This window comes from Athene noctua, chromosome Z, assembly GCF_965140245.1.
Source record: "Athene noctua chromosome Z, bAthNoc1.hap1.1, whole genome shotgun sequence".
NCBI classification, from domain to species: Eukaryota; Metazoa; Chordata; class Aves; order Strigiformes; family Strigidae; genus Athene; species Athene noctua.
In genome coordinates this window covers 1494919-1518208 of record NC_134077.1, presented here as the reverse complement: position 1 = coordinate 1518208, position 23290 = coordinate 1494919, and the positions used below count along the sequence as shown (strand labels likewise).

At 47.2% G+C, this 23290-nt stretch overlaps 2 protein-coding genes across 28 annotated transcripts in view; one reads left to right on the top strand and one right to left on the bottom strand.

Moving 5' to 3' along the window:
• The window catches only part of RAB27B (RAB27B, member RAS oncogene family), a 64765-nt gene extending 45316 nt beyond the window's left edge, over positions 1 to 19449 (top strand). For 6 of the 27 annotated variants that reach the window (XM_074931696.1, XM_074931691.1, XM_074931693.1 and 3 more), the window contains one exon: positions 800 to 5594. The gene's annotated coding sequence lies outside the window, so the exon portion shown is untranslated. The other 21 variants (XM_074931717.1, XM_074931706.1, XM_074931701.1 and 18 more) reach the window with 21 other exon arrangements.
• Positions 7001 to 23290, bottom strand: part of CCDC68 (coiled-coil domain containing 68) — a 49651-nt gene continuing 33361 nt past the window's right edge. The window contains exons 2-11 of the mRNA XM_074931464.1: positions 18347 to 18426; positions 14715 to 14857; positions 12521 to 12658; positions 11872 to 11997; positions 11465 to 11593; positions 10185 to 10267; positions 9420 to 9525; positions 8482 to 8565; positions 8157 to 8233; positions 7001 to 7067 (exon numbers count right to left, since the gene is read on the bottom strand). Of these exons, the coding sequence (XP_074787565.1) occupies positions 7001 to 7067; positions 8157 to 8233; positions 8482 to 8565; positions 9420 to 9525; positions 10185 to 10267; positions 11465 to 11593; positions 11872 to 11997; positions 12521 to 12658; positions 14715 to 14857; positions 18347 to 18426 (1033 nt within the window). The remainder of the gene's footprint in view (positions 7068 to 8156; positions 8234 to 8481; positions 8566 to 9419; positions 9526 to 10184; positions 10268 to 11464; positions 11594 to 11871; positions 11998 to 12520; positions 12659 to 14714; positions 14858 to 18346; positions 18427 to 23290) is intronic.

Sequence of the window (23290 nt, the reverse complement as noted above, 5' to 3'; positions counted from 1 at the left end):
ACTCTATTTTATGAAACTATTTCTAAGCATTAGCAAAAAATATTTGCCTCTCCTTTTTCTTCTTTTTCTCCACATAACTGCGTATCACGGGTAGGACACAGAAGGGAGGAAGGGAACTCTAAGCTCTGCTGTGCTGAGCACGCCTCCAAGTCACCTCTGCAGCTTTATCCCCCATACTTTTGGGTTTTCAACAGAGGAAATCGTGCTCTAAAATTCTCTGTGAGAGGGAAAAGTGGAAAAGCTGTGAGGTGGGGACTCGGCAAGAAACCAGAATATGTGGCTGAGTAGAAGGGAACGTGTCAGAGGATTGTCTCAGCGCAGAGGGTGGAAGCTGCTGCTGTGGGTGAAGGCAAGTTCTAGTGGAATAGCAAGTTGCTTGTTGCAAGCAAAGAGAAATACAGGGAAAAAAAATCAAAATATTTATAAGTATAGGTCATTTTCTAAACCAAGTTACAGCATATTTATTAGTCTACCCTGTCCTTTTTTTTGGTGGAACAGCGGTTCTGGTTTTATACAGGTGGTAGTTAAAAGTCTGTTTGTGTTTATTGCACTTTAAGCTACTTTAAAATCACCTGGAAGGGTGGAGATTGGCGGGAGGAAAATGGATCTCTTTACAAATGAAGCTGCTTCAGTTGGGTTGACAGGACTGCAGGCTTCCATGTATTTATTTCAGCTTTGATTGATTGAAAAATGCAATCTTTGTGAATAGCAAGCTCATAAAGGGTTTCAGCGCTTCCCAGAAATGGAGAATTTACCAGATTCGCTGCTGAACAAATAACAGGGTTTCTTTTCTGCCCAGCTCCTAAAAAACGATGTTTACTTGATGGTTTGGCATGTTAACAGGGCAGATGGTACCATCCGTAGGAGCAGACCCATCGGGTGAGTAACCAAACAGCTGTGAGTACCGTGCCAGAAATCTCACTTTGCAGGCTGTAAAGATTATTTAAGTGATAGGCTGTACCTAAAGGCTATATATAGTGTGTGCTACCCAACCAGGTCTAAAGCAGGTCCTTTTATAACCTCAAGAGGTGGAAAAGCTGTTGAGCTGGTCAACAGGAGATCTGCCAGGCAGAAGATGTAAAAGTAGAGTGATACTCAGATAGGTAGACTGGAAGTTCAGGGTTTTCTTTGAAGTGTGGTTGTCTTGCTTTTTAATACGTAGCATAAAATGTAAACATAATTTTTAAAAAAAATAATATGTTTGAATTCCTGAAAATGATCATCTGAGGAGCTCCCTGTCTCGCTTCCAAAGAAATGTGGCATCAGATTTTTGCCCATTGAACGGGAGTGAACCAAGTTTCTAAGAATGGTGAATTACTGACACTCAACCCAAGCGTGTTTCCCACAGCAGCTGAAATATAAATTGTCTAAAAGCTGTTCCAGAGCCCAAAGTGACCTCGGTAGCAGACAGGTGATTCATACAAAGGTGTGTAAAATCCCAAACCTGGCACTGTTTCAGAGCACTTTGCTTCTGTTTCTCTCTCCACCTGCTGAAACAAGCATTCTTAGAAGAATAATTTTTAAAAAAATAAAAAAAAAAATACAGCTGTGATAACCAGGACAGCATGGTCTAGAGGGAAAGCATCTCCCAGCCTTGCCACTGAGCTTCAGGGAGTGTGAATTTTCCGAGCTGGGGGTCTGTAAGGATCCAGTCTTGGAAACTCTGGTGAGCACAGGGCTGTTTAGGAACAAAAGGGAAACGACTGTGGTAAAAATTCCATTGCTTGGTTTCGATTTATTTGCTAATACAAGAAACGGATTATTATTCTGTGTCTTTAAAAAAAAAAAAAAAAAATCTGGGAATGTGTATGAAACCATTATCCCAGAAGGATTTTGCCATCAAAACTTTGGAGGAAAGGAAGGGAAGTTGAAAGGTGTTTCTTGCCCTGGTAGAAGTTTTGTAGAGTAGCTCTCACCTTATTAAATGAAGAAAAGGGGAACTTGATGTGTGATTCTAAATGGCTGCTGGCGCTTTTGTTGTTCGTCAGGTTAATTCCCGTTGCAAAAAATAAGACGACAAACCGACTAAAAATTGCCTCCTTTCCATCATCCTTTGATCTTTGCTCCGTTTTTATTCTTCAGAACTATTCCTCTAAGGTTTCACGTGCGGAACTCCTGAGCACATCCCTGGCTGGAGCCCACGTGTCCGACATCCTTTTTGTGCTCAAAATGTTTCACTTTGACCTGCTCAATCCTATAAATTCCTCCAGGACACCAGCCTGGGAACTGAATTTGCTTTTGCTTAACCTCTCCGGTAGGATATAGCCTCACCCCATCCCACAACAACTTGATTCTCGATTCTGCTGTTGCAAAATTTGATTGTACATATTTGAATTGAAAGTTAAACGTTTCCTTTTGAGCACAAATGCATTTTATTTGCAAGCCTGCTAGATATCCTGCATCAGGGCTGGAGAGGGAGAGAAGGTTCTGGGATACTTTATCCAGGGTGATACTAAAATTTAAATGTCAGTGCAGGTGTTCTAACCCTGTGGGCTTTTATCTTGAATTTCAGTCCAGGCGCTGGTTTCTCAAAGTCTTTTTTTGTGTCCTTTTAGAAACACCTTCTTTCAGTTTTGCAGTATCCCTCCAGTAAAGAGTTCTGCCTGCAGACTTTCTGGTGCAGCAGGGGTGGTAATTTCTGAACTGCACAGTGCTGTGCCCTGACAAAGGTAATACCCATCCTTCACCTTGCGGGATCTTAACGCTGAGAATAATTTTGGTTTCCTTTTCTCTCTGTGTAGTTCTGCTGCCTCGTCTCCAGGAGACGGACACTCCCGGGCTGTGATCATTTACCCAGACAGCTCAAATCACTCAACTTCTTGAATGTGTTCCCTTAATCCTCTCAGTGTCCCCCAGTTAACTCACCTACACAGCGTAACAGCGTTACGGATCTTGGCTTTTCACAGAGCTCACCGTAGGCTGTTCTTTTTCAGGTATTTTTAAGCACGAAAGTAAAAACGTGGCCTCAAAAATTGTTAATACACCACGCTAGGGTAGTGCTGGAGTGCTGACCTGTGGCTGTAGGTGATGCCCTGCTTGCAGCTTCTTCCATTTCCCTGCAGCCTTTTGCTCAGCACGTCTTGGTGGAAGAAACACATCCCTTATCCTTTGCTAAATAGTGGCGTGGCCAAAGTTGGGTGTTGCTGCTCCATTTAGGGAATTTAGACCCTGGGGCTAACACTTGGAGGAGTGAGGAAATTTATGGTCGGTGGGGAATGTCTTTAAGCTGATGTTGTGCTGCTCTTCTTCTGCCTTCGACCTTGCCCTCACCTCCCCAAGCCCTTCACCTCGGTGTAGTAGCACCAAGAGCTTTTTTAGGAATGCAAGAAAGGAAATACACTGTTGTCAAATGAGATTTTTTTTAAAAAAATTTTTTTCTGCTGTATTTTGGCCGTAGAGATGACTCCACACTGCCTGTATTTATGTTCTGCCCCGTGCCAGCACTGCTGCCAGGTAGGCAAGGGGTGATGGTGGCCAGTGCCAGAGCAGGGTCCTGTGCTACTTTGCATCCTCAGGAATAAACCAAATTTACCTGTGGGAGCACTGCCTGGCTGGAAGTGATGCTGAAGGGAAAAAAAAGGGCCCTTAAATGTTTACAGTGTTTAGCGGAGAGCCCAGTTTGTGAAGTTTATTTAAGCTTGCGTGTAGGTGTTTGGCTGAATCGGGTCTGGAGTATCTCTGTGAAGTCAGGAGCTGATGTCAGGGCGAAACAACTGGAGCTGAAAAGGTGTAAAATGAAAAAATAACGGCACAGAAGTATCTGCTGTGTGCACAGACACATGTGAATGAGTGTCTTTTTTATTCTTTTATTTTTAACTGGAAAAGGCCAGGATATTATTCCTGACTGTCCTTCGTTTTTAAGCAGACTCTCTGCAGAAATCCTTAGAGGGCCTGACATGTAGTGATCCCCCTTCAGAGCCAGCGTGTCAGGCTTCACAATTATTTAAGCTCCTGCTTTCATTTTACAGAATATTTTTATCTGAGATCAGCTAGTAACATGTTTTGGGTTGTTTGGGTTTTTTTTTTTCTTATTCTAATGCCTCATTTCCAAATCAAATCAGTTGGGAGGGGAGTGACTTGGCTCAGCCAGGGCCCTGGCAGGTACCAAAGTCCTGTGCAGAGCAGCACATCCTCATTTCTCAGTGGTTTCCCCCTCTGACCCTCTCCTCTCCCAGCCCAGTGCCCCCCTGCCCCTAGGAGAGGGGGTGGCACTCAAAAAAAAAAAAAAAAAAACAAACAAAAAACCACTAGTAGCAGGGGCTTAAATAACTCTTGTCTTTCCTGTCGTCTTTCCCTTTGGTAGATTTTTAGAGACATTTGCAAGAGGAAAGGTGTTTGCTTCTCTGAAACATTAAAAAAAATAATAATAGGAGGGGTTTTGGGTGCCTGAAACATGGTTTTTATTAAAAGAGGAAAAATAAGGCAAGAATGGGGAATTTGCTGCCTGCTCACGCGGCTGAGGTAGCAAAAGACACAGGAGAGCAGCTGCCCTTTCCTTGCTGTCTTGGTAACTTTATAAAAACCGTCTGCCTTAACTGTTTTTCTGGAGGTTACACACCTTATTGAACATTCTGAATGTGCAAAGGGTTGTCATACCTACGTTTACATTTTAGAGGCTCGGATCCCATCAGAAAGTTTATTAAAAGTTGCGTGAGACGCCATTTTGATACCTGCTCTATAGCAACTCTTTGGGACTGTTTCAAGGTAAAAGGTTTTATCTCTTCAAACTATTTCGGTCCATGGACATAACTAATGTTTTCAGCCTAAACTTTTGGGAAAAAAAAAATAATCTGGAGCTGTTATTTTATTGTATTCTTGGCACTGTAGCTGAAGAAAAGTAGCAAGCGGAAAAATAACCTTTAGTGACTGCTATATTTATACAGGTGTGAACACTGCAGAGTTTTCAGACAGTGCTCTGATCTTACAAAGAAAAGGGGGGGAAAAAAAAAAAAACAAAAAAAAACCCCAAAAAAACCTGTTGGAATGGATGTAAAAATGAATCATTTTTTACCTGACTGCTAGGAGACCTGGCTTGAGGCACCTTTAAGGAGAAAAGCAAATTTTCACAGCTTTCCTGCCTAATAATTCTACTTTAAACATAAATTCTCCCCCCTAGAGGATAAGTTTTGTGGTGTTTGGGGTTTTGTTTGTTGTTTTGTCTTGGTTTTTTTTCCCCCCCAGATGCTGGGCAGATCTGTTTCTAATTTATTGTTATTATTTCTATCTAAAGGAGTTAAAAGGCAACAGAGGAACTGATTCTTGGCGATGTGCTTTTGTTCCATACGGTTACCTAGTTCAAACAACTTTAGAAAATAAACCCTAAAGTTGTCCCATCCTCATCGTGCAATAGGGCTTAATGGACAAAGTGTGTATTAGAAGAAACCTGTTGTATCTTACTCAACTTCTGGAAGTTAAACGGTTCTTTTTTTTTTTTGGTTTTGTTAAGGTATCTTCCACCTTCTGGATAAACACTAAGCATCCTGTACCGATTACCTTTGAAGCGTTGCCTTCTGTTCTGCTACTGTAAGCATGTTTTATGTTTTGTCTTCAACAGACCTGTGCTAAGCCTAGTGCTATGAGTGTGGTTGAAACTATCCGGTTTTGATTATTAGACACCCCTCGATCGGACCGTGGCGCTTGCTTACCGCCCTTCGTGTCGCTCCGTTGTGCCAAAGTACCTGTGGCTTCAAACCGTCCCGTCAGCCGATTCGCTGGTGACTGGGTTTGTGTAATGCCGCCGAGGAATGTAGCCTGTGACTCCGTTTCTGCGCTGTTCTTTTCGGAATAAAAGGCCGTTTTTCAAGCCGCTGTCTCCCGCGGAGGTGCAGCCTCGCGCCGCAGCGTTAGCAATCCCCGTGGGAGAGGGAGGGGAAAAGGGCTGAGCAGCAGCTCCCGGCCCTCACCTGACAGGAAAATGGCACTTTTTACAAAACTCACCCCTTTCTCAGTGCTGACTACGCCCGGGCAGCCACCCAACAGTTTGCCAAGTTTTTATCTGCACCTGAACCCACTTAATCCCAGCCTGACACCGTGGCTGTGGAATTACCTAAAGTTAGGCAAGAAAAGGAGCAAACTGATACTTCATAGCTTTAATTTAAGGATCAACATGTTTAATTTATTTCTTTTTTCCCCCCCTTCAAGTGCTTCTCTGTCTGCACGCGGGGCTTAGAAGACAGACCGGGGCTCTTCTCAGATTCCTTCTCTCCCAGAACCCAGAGGTAAATACGAGTGTGCAAAGCTGCCATCACTCCCCTGGGGACACAGTTTAGCTCCCAAGTCGTGCCCCATCTCTCAAATAAAGGATTGCTCCTACTTTAGGGAGGAGAAAAAACCCAGCTCTCCCCCCCCCCTCCAGCAGCTGTTTTCTCCTCCGAAAGGACTTTGAGGAAAGGCATAGGGAGGAACTTCACCCTCGTGGGCAGAAAACTTACCATTTGCTGGTTTTCAGGAAAGTAAGAGACTTTTTAGGCCAGAAAGGGAACGTAGGACAGGCTGAGCCGAAGGCTGGGGGAGAGCAAAGCCCCCCTGGCAGGGCAGGGCCACTGCTCCACCTCCATCCTCCGTCAGCGAAAGTGGCGACTAACAACATTCCAGGTAGCCAAAGGTTGAGTTTATAATCTTCCCTAAACGAGACCTGTGCTTAAACCAGAACTTTAGTTTATAATCTTCCCTAAACGAGAGCCATGCTTAAACCAAGTCTCTGTGGAGGTAGGAGCCCCTTTGTGCAGGCAGGTGCAGAGCCAGTCTGGGGGTGCAGCACCCCCCCAGCACGGCTAAGCCTGGCTTTGCTCCTTCGTGAGCTCACCCCCGTCAGCTTTCGCCTTGTTTCCAGGTTTCTTCTTTTAAGCTCAGCTCTGCAGCACCACTTCTGCACCCCCTTTTACAGAGGCAGGCCGGGCTGGAGGTGCTTTGCAGGAACGAAGAGGCTGTAGGAGTTAAGAGGTTTGCAAACGCAGGAAAAGTCCCGACAAAGGCAGGAGACAAAGATCCAGTCGTCTCTTCAGCTCTCTTGCTTCCTCAGCCTGGCGAGCAGCAGGTAAGGGGACACTCCAAAATAGCGCGGGGCACTGCAGAGTGAAGCACGAGATCACTCAGACACTCTCACCTGCCCAAGCCAGGCTTAGACCCAGCACAGCCATGAAATAAGTCAGAGGTTTTTAACTATGGCCTTGGATATCCCAGAATCCTTCAGGTTGGAAAAGCCCCTCGGGATCATCGAGTCCAACCCTCAGCCCGACTCTACAAAGTTCTCCCCTACCCCACATCCCCCACAGCTCATCCCAACGGCCCTGAAACCCCCCCAGGGATGGGGACTCCCCCCTCCCTGGGCAGCCTGTTCCACTCTCGGACCACTCTTGCTGGGAAACATTTTCTCCTCCTGCCCAGCCTGACCCTCCCCTGGGGCAGTTTCCAGCCGTTCGCTCTTGTCCTGTCCCTGATCCCCTGGGAGCAGAGCCCAGCCCCAGCCTCTCTGCAATGTCCTGTCAGGAGCTGCAGAGAGGGATGAGGGCTCCCCTCAGCCTCCTCCTCCTCACACTGAACACTCCCAGCTCCTGCCCTGCCTCCTCACAGGATTGATTCTCCAGCCCTTCCCCAGCCTCGTTGCCCTCCTCTGCCCTCGCTCCAGCCCCTCCAGATCTCTCTGGGATTGAGGTGCCCAGACCTGGACACAACGCTCCAGGTGTGGCCTCACCAGTGCCGAGCACAGGGGGACTGTCACCTCCCTGCTCCCGCTGGTCACACCAGTGCTGACACAAGCCAGGATGCCGTTGGCTTTCTTGGCCACACATGTGGAGGAGCTGACTTCACCTTTTCTGCTAATAGTAGAAACTTGTCTCCAGCTGTCCTATAGCACAGGGCTGTACCCCCCAGGAAAGGCTCTGTTTAATCCTGAACGGATCACAAGCCACGCTGAGCCCGTCCCACCTGAGCTGGCCTGGGAGTCGGGACTGGGGGTGCAGCCATCACACCATCAGCTACTACGTTTGTAGCAGAGCTTGTGGTTTTCCTCTCCTTAATGGAGAAGATCATCACAGAATCATCCAATCTCTGCAGGATGAAGTCCGGTTGCTCCCAGCAAGGCCTGACTCAGCTCACTCCAAACCCTGTAGGGACACCGGGCTCAGCCGTTCCGTCCCACCTCCCGCGGTACTTACTCTGTCCAGACACCTCTGGAAACTTTCACCTTGGGTTGGCCAGACCAGAACTCCACTTTTTCTTTCAGTTCTTTATTCTGCAAGCAAAACCAAGAAAATAAACCCCTCTCAGCATAACGTAGGAGACAAGCCTGGATCCCAGCTAGGACCTGCTGCTCCTCCAGAAAGGTTTTGGGGGGTTTGGGCAGGTTTGGTTTTTTTTTTTTAAACCAAGTGAAAGGTGCAGTGTCATACTGACACAAGCCCTGCAGTGTGAAGAGCCTCGACCATAGGAAAATATTTTTGTTCTTTCCCTTCAGTTTATCTATTTACTCTCCAACTTTACCTCTGCTTCCAGGGCCGCCAGCTTCTCTGTCAGGTTTTCTATTTTTTCATCTTGGCTTCTGAGTTCATTGTTGAGTTCCTCCACCTGCGAGTTAGCAAACCAAGTTTGTAAGAGATGTGAAACCTTAATACATCGAAAGACATCTCTGTGTTGAGCAAAAACTACGGAGTTCAACATCTCGCCATACCTGGGGAACTGCAGCCCGCTCAAGTCCCTAGTCTTTTCCCATAGAAAAAACCTCAAACTAATTGATTGATTTATAAAACAATTTCTCAACACACACGGTGTTGTGTTTTCCGTAGGATAACAAGTCTACCTCTTGTTGGCAGATGTACAGAAACCTGATTACAAGAGCTAATTAGTGCAGGGCCTTGCCTTAGCTGCATGGGCGAAGGGAAAAGCAGTTGGTCAGTAAAACAGCTCACGCTGTATCGTGACTTCGGGAAGCTCTACCTAGGATGTGTCAGGCCTTGCTCATGGGAGCAGCTTCACATGAGCCCAAGCACCGGGGGAGCATCCCTGGGACAAGCAGGTCCCCCTCAGGAGCACAGCAGGGAGTGGGGGGCCAGGTCACCCCCTGGAAACACTCTAGGAGAACTCAGGGGTTTGTCTGAAAGCCCCAACTCCACCATGACCACCCCATTTCCATCTTAATATTGAAAAGTGGACAAATGTCTGACCACGGGGTGCGCAAAAATGGGCGCAGCGTGACGACCAAGCTGCTCATGCCCACATCCCAGTGGCTCCCCTTCTTCCATTTTTTCTTCCATTTCTTCTTCCCCCCATTTTTCTCCCCCCCACCATTTCTTCCATTTCTTCTTCCTCCTCCCCACTGCTTCTTCCATTTCTTCCCCTCCCCAGTTCTTCTTCCATTTCTTGTTCCTCCCCCCTTTTTTCTTCCCTCCACCGTTTCTTCTCCCAACCTCCCAACACCTGACCTCCTGTATCACACCGCGCAGGCTGTGGTGCTGGGCCCGGATCACGCATTGCAGGTGGCCAATCTGCTCCTGCAGAGTGGAAATCTGCTGCTGGAGATCCAGGCACCTGCAGGCGAGAGCAGAAGCACCCCCGGTTCAATCCCCAGGGATCACTGAGCCACCCAGCCCCTCTCCCACCCCAGAGGCAGCTCAAGAGCTTGTTGCTAGCAGAAAGGTCCTGAGGACCCGTGGCTGTAATTCATGCAGAACTAGACATATAAAGGCTTCTTTATTGAGCAGAACAAATAAAACCGTAGTTTGGGACATATTTTGTCTGGTAGAACCACCCTTACTAGCTAGTAATAAATAAATTTACAAATAATGAAGGTGATTTTCTTACTGACTGCATGCACGATGTCACCAAAGCAACATTGACTCCACATGAGAGTTAGGAAAGGGAAACAATTGGTGCATCCACGTGAGAATCGGGAAAGGGAAGCAATTAGTGCATCCACATGAGAATTAGGAAAGGGAAGCAATTAGTGCATGCAAGGCAGAGGGAAAAGTGCTAAGAATTCAAGTAGAATCAACACTTGAGAGCTTGTAGGACACCAACATCCATCTTGGCTTCTTCCAGCAGTCATATAAATCAGTATTTGAACCAATTGCTTTCATCATGAATAATTTTACTACCAGAAGGAACTTGAGTAAGTCATTGCCTGGTACCCAACATGAAATAATCCCCCGGAAAGAAAGGAAAACACTTTATCGTGTGCATTTAGTCACCGTTTGCTGTCTTCATTCCTTGACATCATCTGCTGAAGCATCTTTTCAAGTGACATTTTCTTCTCTATCAGAATTTTCTTTTCCTAAGGAAACAATTCGAGTTCTAGAAAAAAAAACCTATTTTACACTTCCTGCCATTTGATTAGAAAAAGTAGAAGAATTAGAAACTAAGACAAAACTCTTCAGATCTGAAAGATTACCCGCATGTGATGGCGGTGGAAATACATTTACTGACCCAATCTTTATAGTAAGGCCAGGAGAGGGAAAAACTCCATTTTAGCAGGAGTAATTCCCCTGCTACTGAGTGCATACGTCGCAAAAACGATGTGCAGTGCCATCGCTTCTTCCAACGCAACTAACACCCCCAAAGAAAATTCATGATAAAAGAGAAGAAATTTTCTGAGGGTTTCTAGACACAGCAGCTGTTTGCCTGCCCAGGATTTCCTTCCTTACAGTGGCATTTTCCTGAGGGGTAAAAGGAACGGGCTTTAATGTTAAGAAGGCTACATTTTCATTTCAAATGCCTGAAGTACGCTGAAAGGGGAAGGTCCAGAGTGACTATTGACAGACAATAATGACTATTCTACTCTGGGAGTAGAAATCATTAATAGCTACAAATTAAGACTTCTCCCTGATGCTCTACAGAATCATCTGGGTTGGAAAAGCCCTTGCAGCTCCTCCAGCCCAACCATGACCCTCCCCCTGACCCTTCCCAACTCCCCCAGATCCCTCAGCGCTGGCTCAGCCCGACTCTTCAACCCCTCCAGGGATCCCGGGGACTCCCCCCTGCCCTGGGCAGCCCATTCCAACGCCCAACAGCCCCTTCTGCACAGATATCCTTCCTCAGAGCCAGCCTGACCCTGCCCTGGGCAGCTTGAGGCCATTCCCTCGGGGCCTGGCGCTGGGGCCTTGGCTCCAGAGACTCATCCCCCCTCTCTGCACCCTCCTGGCAGGGAGTTGCAGAGGGCCAGGAGGTCTCCCCTCAGCCTCCTCTGCTCCAGACTGAAGCCCCCCAGTGCCCCCAGCCGCTCCCCAGCAGACCTGTGCTCCAGACCCTGCACCAGACCATTTAAGCAAATTCTGACAGAGGGAGCTCAAATTGCACGATTTATACTCACAGCTAAATGTTCTCCATTTGGCATAACATGGCAGGAGCCTTTTTAATCCCTTTTCCAACCACTAACACGCCCCCAACCCCAGAAGCAATTAATTCCCCAAACACCAGCGCTCCCGGTGCCAGGACGGACAGACAGACAGACACGAGGAGCGGGCAGCCATACCTCCTCCATCCTTTGGACGCGCTTTTCCATCTCCGCGATGCAGGTACATTTTTCCCTGATGCCTTCAGCAAGGCGGCTGGTGTTTTTTGTGCTCTCCTGGAGCTTTTCTTCTTTTTGGAGGTTATAGGCCTGGGACCAAGAAGGACGTTAACGTGGGCGTGCTGGGAGCTGGTGAACGCAGCAGAGGGACAGAGATGGGGCTCGAGGAATTTTGAGCCAACTCTAACAACCCAATTCCAAAAATCAGGACTAAAAAAAATCATTTTTAGTTTTCTTACTTAAACTTCCCCGCTGTGCCAGCCGAAGAGACCCAGCAGCTCCTAAGTCGACATTTTCAGCACAGAGAGTCAGAGCCCACGTAAATAGTGAACAGGACGGTCGTGTCCACACACGAGGGAGATTTGTACCTGTATTTGCTGCTTCTCACGCTCGTGTTTTTGTTTCATTTCTTCTGAGCGGGTTTGGTAATTCTCAAAGAGTTTCTGGGAGGCAGATCTGAGAGCTTGTACCCCTGCTTCTCTCGTGGCTTCCAGCTAATAAGAGCGATACATATATATTGTGCTTTAAAAAAAGTGATGGTATAACCACATGCTGAAACATAAGCCCTCTATACAAGATCGAATTTCAGTATTTACCCTTATCAAAAGAAAAAAAAAAAAGAAAAAAATGAATCCTAAACACCTGTGGGCAAGATTTGGCAGGCATTTGAGTTCCCAAGTAAATGCAGATTTATTCAGTATTGAGCAATCCCCCCATGACAAACAAAAGGATGATGGTTTCAAAGGGGAGATGCATTTCCAACCGCTTGTAAATACACCTGCTGTCAACTACCGACAGAGCCAACTCTGCTGTCTCACTAGCCACGGGTGGGATGTGTCCCCAGAAGCAGGTTTTGAGATTAATTTCTTTGCCTGATGGAATAAAAGTTTGCAGCAGCTGGGAAAGCAAAGTCGGCTCCAGCGCAGGCGCCGTGCCGCAGCAGCTGGGACCCAAACCTAACTGGGCTGCAAGGCACATGCCATCATCTAAAAACCTTAAAACCCAACCCAAACCCACCTTGAGCTTCAGCACTTGGTTCTCTTTCCTCACCACCAGCAGCTGCTCTTCCGTTTCCCTCATCGTTGTCGCCACGGGACTGCAGCCCCAGCTCCAGCCGCTCTTTGACTCCGCTTTATCGCCCGAGACTTGGGGAAGCTGCCGAAGGAAACGCACATGGAAATGATTTTTAAAATAACAGAAAAGCAGCTCGAGCAATCCATCTGCTTCGGAACACCCGTCCCCGGCGCAGGCAGGGAGCGTGGGGCCGACGAGAGGCAGCTCTCCGGAGAGCCGGGACCGAGCTGCTCGTGGGGCGTTTGCCAGCACAGCTCCTCCACCCAGGATCGGAAATGAAAATGTTCCTCACGCGCAGCTCTCCGGGGCTTTACACTGGGAAGCATTTACGTGTCGGCCCTGATAAAGAGCTCGCTGCCACTCTCTGCAGAGTTACTGCACCTGCGTGAAATGACACTTTTACAATATTGCAGCACGTTGGAGGTGAAGCTACGCACGTAATTGTTGGCCAACACTTCCCCTTAAACCACGTCTCCCTCCAGCCTATTTTAATCATTTGGACACAACATTTGCGAATCTGTTTGCTTCCTAGGGCTGCCTCTGCGCTCCAAACCACTCGTTTAAAGTGGTTTTAAGTTGTTTCAACTGCTTTTCGCCCCCCCTCCCCTTACAGGTGTTCACAAATGCTCAGTGCTTGCCTCCTGTTTTGAGACAAGGAACACGACCTGCAAGTGCTCAAGATCTCTGCCAGAACACACTGGCGTTTCTACGTCGTTTCGTACGTTACACCAAGTTCATTTGTTAAAAATAAACCACCCCGAACAAAGGGCAGCCCGTACTTTTTGAAGGGTTCAAACCAGAAATCACTTTCTTTTCACTACAGAGGCTTTTCTTCAACCTCATTCCTCAGCTGAACAGGGAAAGGAATGAGAGTTTTTTAAAAAGAACTTTTGGTGATCCATTATTTCTTAATTAGCCATGTTTCAGCCCACTGATCCTCCCTCTCCCGCATCCCACAGTGCTCTCCCAGGCTCAGATGGGATGCAGAGGATCTGCCTTTGCAGATGATCATCACCCTGCTCTGCTGCTTGGAGCTAAGAAGTAAGATATCAGCTCTACTAGGCTGAATCTTGGTGCTCGCAGGATCTCTTCTAGAAAAATAAATTAAAAAAAAAAAATTACGTCCTACCCACTCATGGTAGTGTCAGCATCCAGCAGCGTGCTGCTTCATATGCCCCTTTATGAGTTGGTGTCACCAACAGATTTTTTCTTTTTTTTCCAGTGTAATCACTTCATGGAAATTATTTTATATTATGAAATGCTTAAGAATTCATCACAAAATGTTCAGATTCAAAGTTACAGCATTTGCTCTGCACCTTCATAAAGGTAATTATGGAGAGGATGAAGAAATCTTTCTTCTTTTGACTTAACTTGGAAGTTTAGAAAGAAAAAAAAAAAAATCTTTTTTCTTTTGACTGAACTGGGAAGTTTAGAGAGAAAAAACAAGAAAAATATTTTTTCTTTTGACTTAAATCAGAAGTTTAGAGAGAAAAACAGGAAAAATCTTTTCTCTTTTGACTTAACTCAGAAGTTTAGAAAGAAAAACAAGAAAAATATTTTTTCTTTTGACTTAACTTGGAAGTTTAGAAAGAACAAAAAACCCCCATATTTTTTCTTTTTACTTAAATCAGAAGTTTAGAAAGAAAACCAAAAATAATCTTTTTTCTTTTGACTTAACTCAGAAGTATAGAAAGAAAAAACAAAAAAAAAAATCTTTTCTCTTTTGACTTAACTCGGAAGTTTAGAAAAAAAACCAAGAAAAATCTTTTCTCTTTTGACTTAACTCGGAAGTTTAGAAAGAAAACCAAGAAAAATATTTTCTCTTTTGACTTAACTCAGAAGTTTAGAGAGAAAACCAAGAAAAATCTTTTCTCTTTTGACTTAACTCGGAAGTTTAGAAAGAAAAAAAAATAAAAACCTCACCAGCTTTAAAGGTGTTTAACCCAAGCTTAGACAGGCTACACAAAATTAAGTCACTACTGTGGAGTAAACAACATTTCTAGCAACAATGTGTAAACCTAAAGGTGCGTGTTGCCACGCAGGTCAGAGTTTCCTCTTTCAGCAGTTACTAGTTTTGCTCGAGGTGTTTCCTGCCAAAGCAAAGAAAGGAACAGAACGACGACAACTTCAGAAATACCTTTTTCACGTATTCAGCTTCCTCGGTAATTTGGGAACGGGAAGATCCGTAAAGGACGTAGTTTCCCTCCGAGCCGTGGTCCTCGCGTGTTATTTGCTCAGTGAGTAGCAGGGTAGTCATCACTATCCGTGCGTTTCTCTGGTCTGTACAAGGGAGAGAAGAGAGGGGCTTGTTTTGTTACACAAGGACGGAGCGTAATTCCATTATTCCATCCCATTTTGTTCCGTTTCAAGCACAGGACATGCTGGAGGCATGGCAAGCTTCAAGCACCAAACATTAAGGACCACTTTAAAAAAAAAAAAAAAAAAAAAAAGCAGCAGATAGCTGATTATTTGTTTTTTTAACGGATGGGAAGACAGATAGAGTCACACATCATTTTCACTGAAGATTTCAATGACTTTTTAGTGGCAACCTACGTCCCAATGCCGTGTTATTTCAGAAAACGTGTGGCCAGAGATCCCAGGCAGAAAATAAGGGAATAACTCACAGACGGGCGCAGTTTAACAAGGGCAAAACAAAACTTTCAAAGTTTGTGAAGTAAAACTGATTATCCTGCACACAGTAATGCTGAGCCATCAGGGAACTCACAGAATCCCAGAATCATCCGGGTTGGAAAAGCCCTTGCAGCTCCTCCAGCCCAACCATGACCCTCCCCCTGACCGTTCCCAACTCCCCCAGATCCCTCAGCGCTGGCTCAGCCCGACTCTTCAACCCCTCCAGGGATCCCGGGGACTCCCCCCTGCCCTGGGCAGCCCATTCCAACGCCCAACAGCCCCTTCTGCACAGAAATCCTTCCTCAGAGCCAGCCTAAACCTGTGCTCCAGACCCTGCCCCAGCTCCGTTGCCCTTCTCTGGCCACGCTCGAGTCATTCAATGGCCTTTTTGGGGTGAGGGGCCCAACACTGAACCCCCTCAGCGAGGGGCGGCCTCCCCAGTGCCGAGCCCAGGGCTCAGATCCCTTCCCTGTCCCTGCTGGCCACGCCAGTGCTGACACAAGCCAGGATGCCGTTGCCCTCCTTGGCCCCCTGGGCACACTCTGGCTCATTATCAGTCCACACTCAGCTCTGCGTTCCCAACCACTCCGCCAGCACAGAACTGGTTTTAATCTGGTTCAGGAGGATTTCCCCCATCCTGCCTAGCTGTAAGCAGCAGCACAAAGCTTGAATGATGTCATCACTCTCAGGGGAAAAAAAAAAAAAAAAAAAAGAAGAAGAAAAAACACCCAACGAACTACCTGAGTGGGAGGAAATGGAAGAGAAGAGATAAGGCTTTTTCTCAGGGAGAATAAAGTCCCGAGCACCTTCAGCTGGGTTTGTGCTGTGCAATGGTGACATCCAGTGTCAGCTCCATCGCTCTGAAGCAAACGGCTGGTTCCAAGTTGCCCATTTTGAGCCCCTTCCCAGGTAGCCAAGGAGCTCCCAGGACAAGCTGGTTTTTAACGAGCAGATTTGAAAGGTCTGGAACCAATTAAGGTTATCACCGAGGAGCAATAAAACCACTCAACGAGCACGGAGGGCGTGGATGTGCTTGTAGCGGAAGAAACATAAAACCTTGCAACGCTTACAGCTAATTTACAAGAATATTTCATTTTAAAATGCATTTAAAACGCTTAAATTCATGGTTCTGGGGCAGTTTGGGTGAGGAACAGCCGGCCTGCCCTCACCCCCTGTGTCCATTGAGTCATCCCAAAGCATCGCAGCCCCCCCGGGAAGATTGCTCAGGCCAGTGCGTTTCTGACCCAGCTCGTTTTCTAATAAAATCTAATTAGGCAACTCGAAACATTTATTGCTGCCACGGAGGACAAATGCCCTTCCCAAGTGAGTGAACTGCCCCGGGGGTGTCACCCACACCAGCGCCATCTCCACGTACCATCACCCAGGCAGAGAACTCAAGGCTAAATTAGAAATTAACTCTAAATAAGGGTAAAAAAAATATCTAACGTGTGAGCTCTAAGTGCCCCGGAGCTGCTGCTCCCTCAGAACTCCAGTTCTTAGGGGATTTACTAATTCAAAAAGCAATAAAATAAAAACTCTTCCTACTATTTACTCTTCTTTTACTTGTTAGTTTTACTCTTTTTATACTCTTTTATTGCTTGACCCTTTTACCCTTTTTACCCTTCTTAACTTTATTTTTTTTTTTACTTGTTACTTTTACTCTTTTACTTTTTTATCCTTTTTACTCTTCTTACTCTTTTTACATTCTTCTCTTACTTGTAACTTTTATTCTTTTTTCTTTTTTTACTCTTTTACTTCTTTTTACTCCTTTTTTACTTTTACTTTTTTTATTCTTCTTTTACTTGATACTTTTTACGCTTTTTACCCTTTTTACTCTTTTTTTAGTCCTCTTTAACTTGATACTTTTACTTTTTTTATTCTTTTTTTACTCTTTTTTACTCTTCTTTTACTTGATACTTTGACACTTTTTACCTTTCTTACCCTTTTTACCTTTCTTACCCTTTTTACCTTTCTTACCCTTTCTACCCTTTCTTGCCCTTTCTACCCTTTCTTGCCCTTTCTACCCTTTCTTGCCCTTTCTACTCTTCTTCTTTTACTTCTTTTTACTTTTTTTTACTTTTCTCTACCTTGTAAAAGGCATCAGCAGTTGCCCCATCCCCAGCCATCACCAAGCTGATCTGTTCTGGACATGGACAAGAGGAGGAAAATCAGGCTGCCGAAGAGCGAGCTACTCCCTTACTATAGCTTGTACCCACACAGCAAAGAGGAGCTGGACATCCAGACACAACCTTCCACGGCTTTGGCCTCAAGCAAAAAAAAATAAAAAAAAAAAAAAAAAAAAAAAAACAACCAAACAAAACAATCACTCACTCAAATATCATCCCCTGATTCCACAGTTTATCCAGGCTGGGGGATAAAGCAGAAATCCCAGCCATGGCACGATGATAGAGGTTTTTCTTGGGGACAGAGGATGGTTCCCACCGACGCTACAAGGGGTTAAACGAAGTTTGTTCTGGCTGGCTGCAGTTTTCCCTCCTGCCTGCACTCCAGCAGCTCGTGAGTCACCCTGCACAAAGGCTGGGCAGGATCAATTCTCCCTTCAGCCTGCACTAATTCAGGCCGAAACCTCCGCTCGCCCCCAGGGGATAAATCCTGGAATGGAAATATTTTTTCAGCTCTAAACCAGTTGAGCCAGGAGAAGCGAGTGATAACAAGCACAACTCTCTGACTTGAGCTGCTGGCCCCGCGCTGGGAGGCACAAGTCCCTGGGAGGATCCTCCTTGCCCAGCTGGGCAACCACCAGCAGCAGAGCAGGAGCCCACAGGGATACTGGTAGCGGGGTGGCAGCAGAACCATCTCACCAAAGCTGCCTGTGGCACCCTGGAGCTCAGCACCCCAGAGATCAGCACCCCAACACCGCCCTATCTCTCTACCCAGCTGTGTGGGGTGCTCAGAGGGTGCCCCCCAAAACCCCAGCGATGGGGGAAGAACCATGTGGCCAGCCATACGGGGATGCTCAGCTCAACGGGTGCCCCCCAAAACACCCCATGGAAAGAACAGTGATGGGGGAAGCACCGCGGCCACCTCCGGCGAGCAAACGCTCTCTCCACCTCAGAGCAAAGTGTAAAAAGAAGCGCTAAGTTCGTCTGTTATCCGCCACCCTTTATAAACACTCACCTCCCGGCGACCCAACACGCAGGTGAGATGCTCTTTGCTGGGCCTGAGCTCGCCAGCACAGGTGCCACAAACACGGCGCTCTTCAAATTACATTTTCACGACTAGAAAAGCGCGTCCACCAGGCTTTCACTGGGGACGGGTCGCTTGCTCTAAAGCTCAGGCGAGCGAGAAACCAGGCCACACCAAACAGGAGAGCACCACCCTTGCTTATATAAGGAACATGCCAAATTATTCACGATTATCAGGAACAGTCAGATAAAGCAATTCCATGCTGAGCGCTGGAACTCAAACGCAAAGTTTCTGCTGCTTTTTTTCTTTTTTTTTTTCCCCGGTGCACACCCCAGGTAAATAAATACCACCCTCTTTCCACCACTGAACAGGAGTTTATACAATATTCATCCACTTTTTAATATCCACGAAAAAGAAGTTATTTGACCGCCGCTCCCACAAGTCTTGGAGAGAGAGTTTTTACGAATACACGAGCGTTCACGTAGACACGCCCGTCTCTCCTCAGGCAAATACACCTTTTTTATATTCTCCCGCCGCATGAAAGCGCTTCTGCAGACGAGGAGGGCGAGGGAGATGAACAGATAACCGGTGACTAACAGCACAACACACACTTCAGCGCAAGGAATCGGTTGCAAACAACCCACAGACTTTGGGCCACGAGGCGTTTGCTCATCCAGCCGGCATCAGCTACGCACGAGCCGTGAGGAATAATTCACTTCTGGCTTTACCCAGACTCGTTAACAAAGCGATAGAGGGAAAAGGGTGGGAAAAAAAAAAAAGAAAAAAAAAAGGGTAGCGAGGTTCTGCTTGATTAAAAGCGTGTGGTGGTAGGCGGGAAAGGTACCTCCCAGGGACAAGGATCTGCCAGGGTCTGGTTTTGTGGGGTGCAAGAATTTGGGGGAAATGCTGAAAAAGCTCTTTGTGGTCATGGTGAATGAGGGGCCGTGAGACCCGGCGGCTCAACCCCAAATCTGGGAGTGGGGCTCAGCCCCTGACAGCCCCTGAGGCAGAGGAGGGGGTTTGGGGCTTTGGGTGCCACCGGGGGCGGGGGAAGAAACCCTTTGGGTGCCACTGGAGGGGGGAAGGGGCCCTTTGGGTGTCATGGGAGAAGAAGGGGTGCCCCCACAGCCAAGACTCACCTTTGGAGGGGGAAGACATGCTACCTGCCAGCACCGCTCTCGGGCAGCCCCCCCAGCCTGGAGTCCTGCTTCCAGCTGCCTGTCAGCTTGCTGGGGCTTGGTGGACGTGCCATGCCATGCCCCACTACGCCCCGCCCTTGCCGGTGGCCCCGCCCTGAGACCTGCAAGAAGGGTTGAGGGGGGTTTTGGTCCTTCTCCCCATGCATGGGGTGCAGCCCCTGTGCAGTGAGGAGGGCACCGGCTCCCTGCGGCAGGGAGCCAACCTCAGCCAGATGCACCCCCGGGACACATCCGAGCTGAGGGGAACACATAGTCATGGGATCGAGGTTGGGGAAGATAGAATCATACATAGACTCATATATAAAACTGTAGAATCACAGAATCATCGAATGGTTCAGGTTGGAAAAGACCTTTAAGACCATCGAGTCCAACCGTTAACCCAGCGCTGCCAAGGCCACCACTAAACCACGTCCCCAAGGGCCACATCTGCATGTCCTTTAAATCCCTCCAGGGGTGGTGACTCTACCACTGCCCCAGGCAGCCGTTTCCAGGGCTTAATAACCCTTTCAGTGATGGAATTTTTCCTAATATCCAACCTAAACATCCCCTGGGGCAACTTGAGGCCGTTTCATCTTGTCCTGTCACTTGTTACTTGTAAAAAGAGACCAACACTCTTCTTTGAAAAGCTTGGGAGCATGCTAAGCTGGAGACAGTAGGGGAAAAGATGAAAAATCTCCATTTTATGGAGGAAAATCTGGGACCTAGAGAGTAAGTTGCTTGCTGATGTTTGCAGAATTTGGCTGAGGAACTAAATACAGACCTCTAGGCTGGAGGTTCATGTCTTCTTGTCCTCCTCCACACAGGGGCAACTCTTGATTCGACTTGGTCCAGTCTTATGAATTAGCCATGGCTTTTTAAAAGTAATAAAATAGTCTAAAGGTATCTCAGTTACAAAAAAAAACCCCAAAAATAAAATTGATGTTTTAATAAAGTCCAACAGAAAAGAGCAACAAAGCTGGTGAAGGGTCTAGAGAACAAGTCAGCTGGTGTCATTGAGTCCAGCCAGGAACCTACAACCGCCAAGTCCATGTCCCCACAAGTGCACATGTCACTGCGAGTGCACACACCAAGAGGTGCCTGGAACAGGCTTTGCCCTCGTCAAATTCCTCTTTTTCTACATGGGTAAAAATGGATGAGGAAAAAGGAGATATTTAGAGGTGTCCCATCCAGCTAGGGTGATTAATGCTACCTCTTAGTACTAATGAGGCAGAAGAAAACTGGAAGGAAGAAGGCGAGAAAATATGGCAAATACAGATAAAAGGCACAGAAAAGCAGATATCACAAAGGAAAGACAAACATCTTGAAGAAGAGGGCTTTAAAGAAAAATATGGATGGAAATACTGCTGGGAAAGCCACAACCACACTGGGAAACAGGCTAAAGGGGGAGAAGGCAAAATGGAGAACGAGGAGCTAAAAGTGTGCAATAAACTCTTTTACAAACAGGAAAGTCTTGATCAGCAAGTCCAGTCCCCGAAGATCTATATCCTTCCTTATCACATCACAGCTGTAAATATATCAAGTTGCACTCTCTTTTCTTTTTCCAGCAACGTTTTGAATCTGAGGGTGCTTTAGGCCGGGGCAGGCAGGGGCGGTCTGGGTGCTGCACACCCATACGTGTCCCTGCCATACGTCCCTCCATGACCAGGGGCCACAGGAGCTGAACCTTCCCCCCCGCGCACACACCTCACCCCGTTTCTGAGCGAGGCCGATGCTCCCGGCTGCCATGCGTGAGCCCCGTGTCTTAACAACAGGTTGGGGTGTGAGAGGATTTTTTTGAACTAGAAATGGGGAAAAATAAAAATAAAAGCCGCTCTTTTTTCCTTCTGCCTGGGGTCAAAGTCGGGCCGGCTGCCATCATGAGCTAGGGAACAAACACAGGAGCGGCAGCGCCCAGCTCCAAGGTCGGTTCCCGGGGGGCGAAGGGCGAGTGCTGCCAAGCACCGCGCAGGTCCCCACCTTCCCTACGCTCCTGCCCTCCCTCCAGCTCCTGCTGACTCCTGGGCTGTTTCTTCCTTACCAATAGAAGCTCTGAAATCTAGAAAATGGGGAGCCCAAGAGGTGTTTTTTCTCCTTATCAGACCCACTTAAATAGCTCACGGCTGATGGTTAATCTCGAGCACATTCCTGGGACTAACAACCTTCTCAGCAGGCTCCAGCTGTTCTCTGCAGCCCAGGAAGGCTGAATCCAGGGTGATAATTTCATTTGCATTTATTGCTTAAGGAATAAGGCAAAACGCAACTTGATATATCTGGGAAGCCGCGTACAGAAGTTTGCCACGGGAAATCTCTGAGGGTTTGAGATTTAGCGCTCTGCAGTGCGATGGTGACAGCGGAGCATTGACGCAGGGTGATGTGGGGACCCCTCCTCCGATGGGCAAAGCCTTTTGGGGTGATTTAGGAGGGACTGAACGAGCCGACCCCCTCCCCCAGGTCCCCACGTAGGCCCCCTCAGCGCTCCCAGTGTCCTGCAGCGCTCTCGAGATCCACCACACAAAAACAGGCTCTGGGAGACTGGTCCTAAACTTCTGTATCAGCCCCACGCTCCGGCCCAGCTGTATCTGGGTGATGTGTGTTCCTGCCCCGGCACAAGAGACGGGCTGGGTCTCCCAATTAGTGGTTACTAGAGAATTTGGACTCAGGGACTAACCTGAGTCCTTAACCGGTATAACTCCCACGCGGCAGTGGAGGGTAACAAACCCGGGTAATTTAGGTCAGCAATTTAGTCTTGCCCTGAGACCATGGTCCCTCCTTGCCACAGCATCCTGTTTTCATCCAGGTACTGCGCTGCACGTAGGTTTTTATAGGCTCTGCAGCGAGCTCGGCGTATGAATGGAAACTCAGCTCCTAGAGCTTGTTCAATTAGGTGACCATTTCATGTGATTATTCAAACAGCTCATTTTTACCGACATAAAACCACAGTTACATCCACAAAGCCATGAAAAAGAGCATGGAACAGTTAACATGTCGCTATAGGTTTTCCCTCAAAACTTCAGGTTTGTGTTTTGATGAGTAAAGCTTTAAGGTGGTTTTTTTTTTTTTTTGGCAAATTTGGGGGTCTGACCCAAAGCCTGTTGAACAACGGAAAGACACTTTTTATATGTCTGTGAAAGAGGTTCTACTGAAAATATAACCAGTAATTCAGCTGCCTCACTTTTCCCTCTGTGCATGATGGCTCTTTCATGGGTGTGACTGCAGAGACCTGCAAGCTTCAGCGATCCCGTCCCAGGTCTTAATTAACGTGACGTTGCGCCTCAGCTCTGGCCTAGCCAGGAATTTCCTTAGTGGGAAGCTTGCTGATCAATAAGGCATGACACATCCCTCGTTGGGAACCGGTTTGCCCTGACTCAGGTTTCTTCTGGCTCTTCCACGTGGCCCTCTGCCATGCGTCCTCCCAGCGCGGCGCTGCCCGCCTCTGCCCGCTGATTTACCTGCGCTCTCTGCTCCTCAGGGAGCTCATCTGAAGCCAGCTTCCACGGGAAACATTCAGGAAGCTTTAAAGATTTATAAATTGTAACGGAGATTCAAAGTTCCTTTAAGCAAAGCTCCCCGTGCATAAACAGCCTTTTACTGTTGGCTTTTGTAATAGTTTCCATCCATGACCCCAGGAGAAAGTATTTCAACAAAGATTTAACATCAGATGACATTTGGGCTGATCAGCTCAATAAAACCTGCATCTTCTGCCTGGTGTGAGGCAGCAGGACCAAGGAGAGGAGAGATGCCAAATACCCCGTGCATC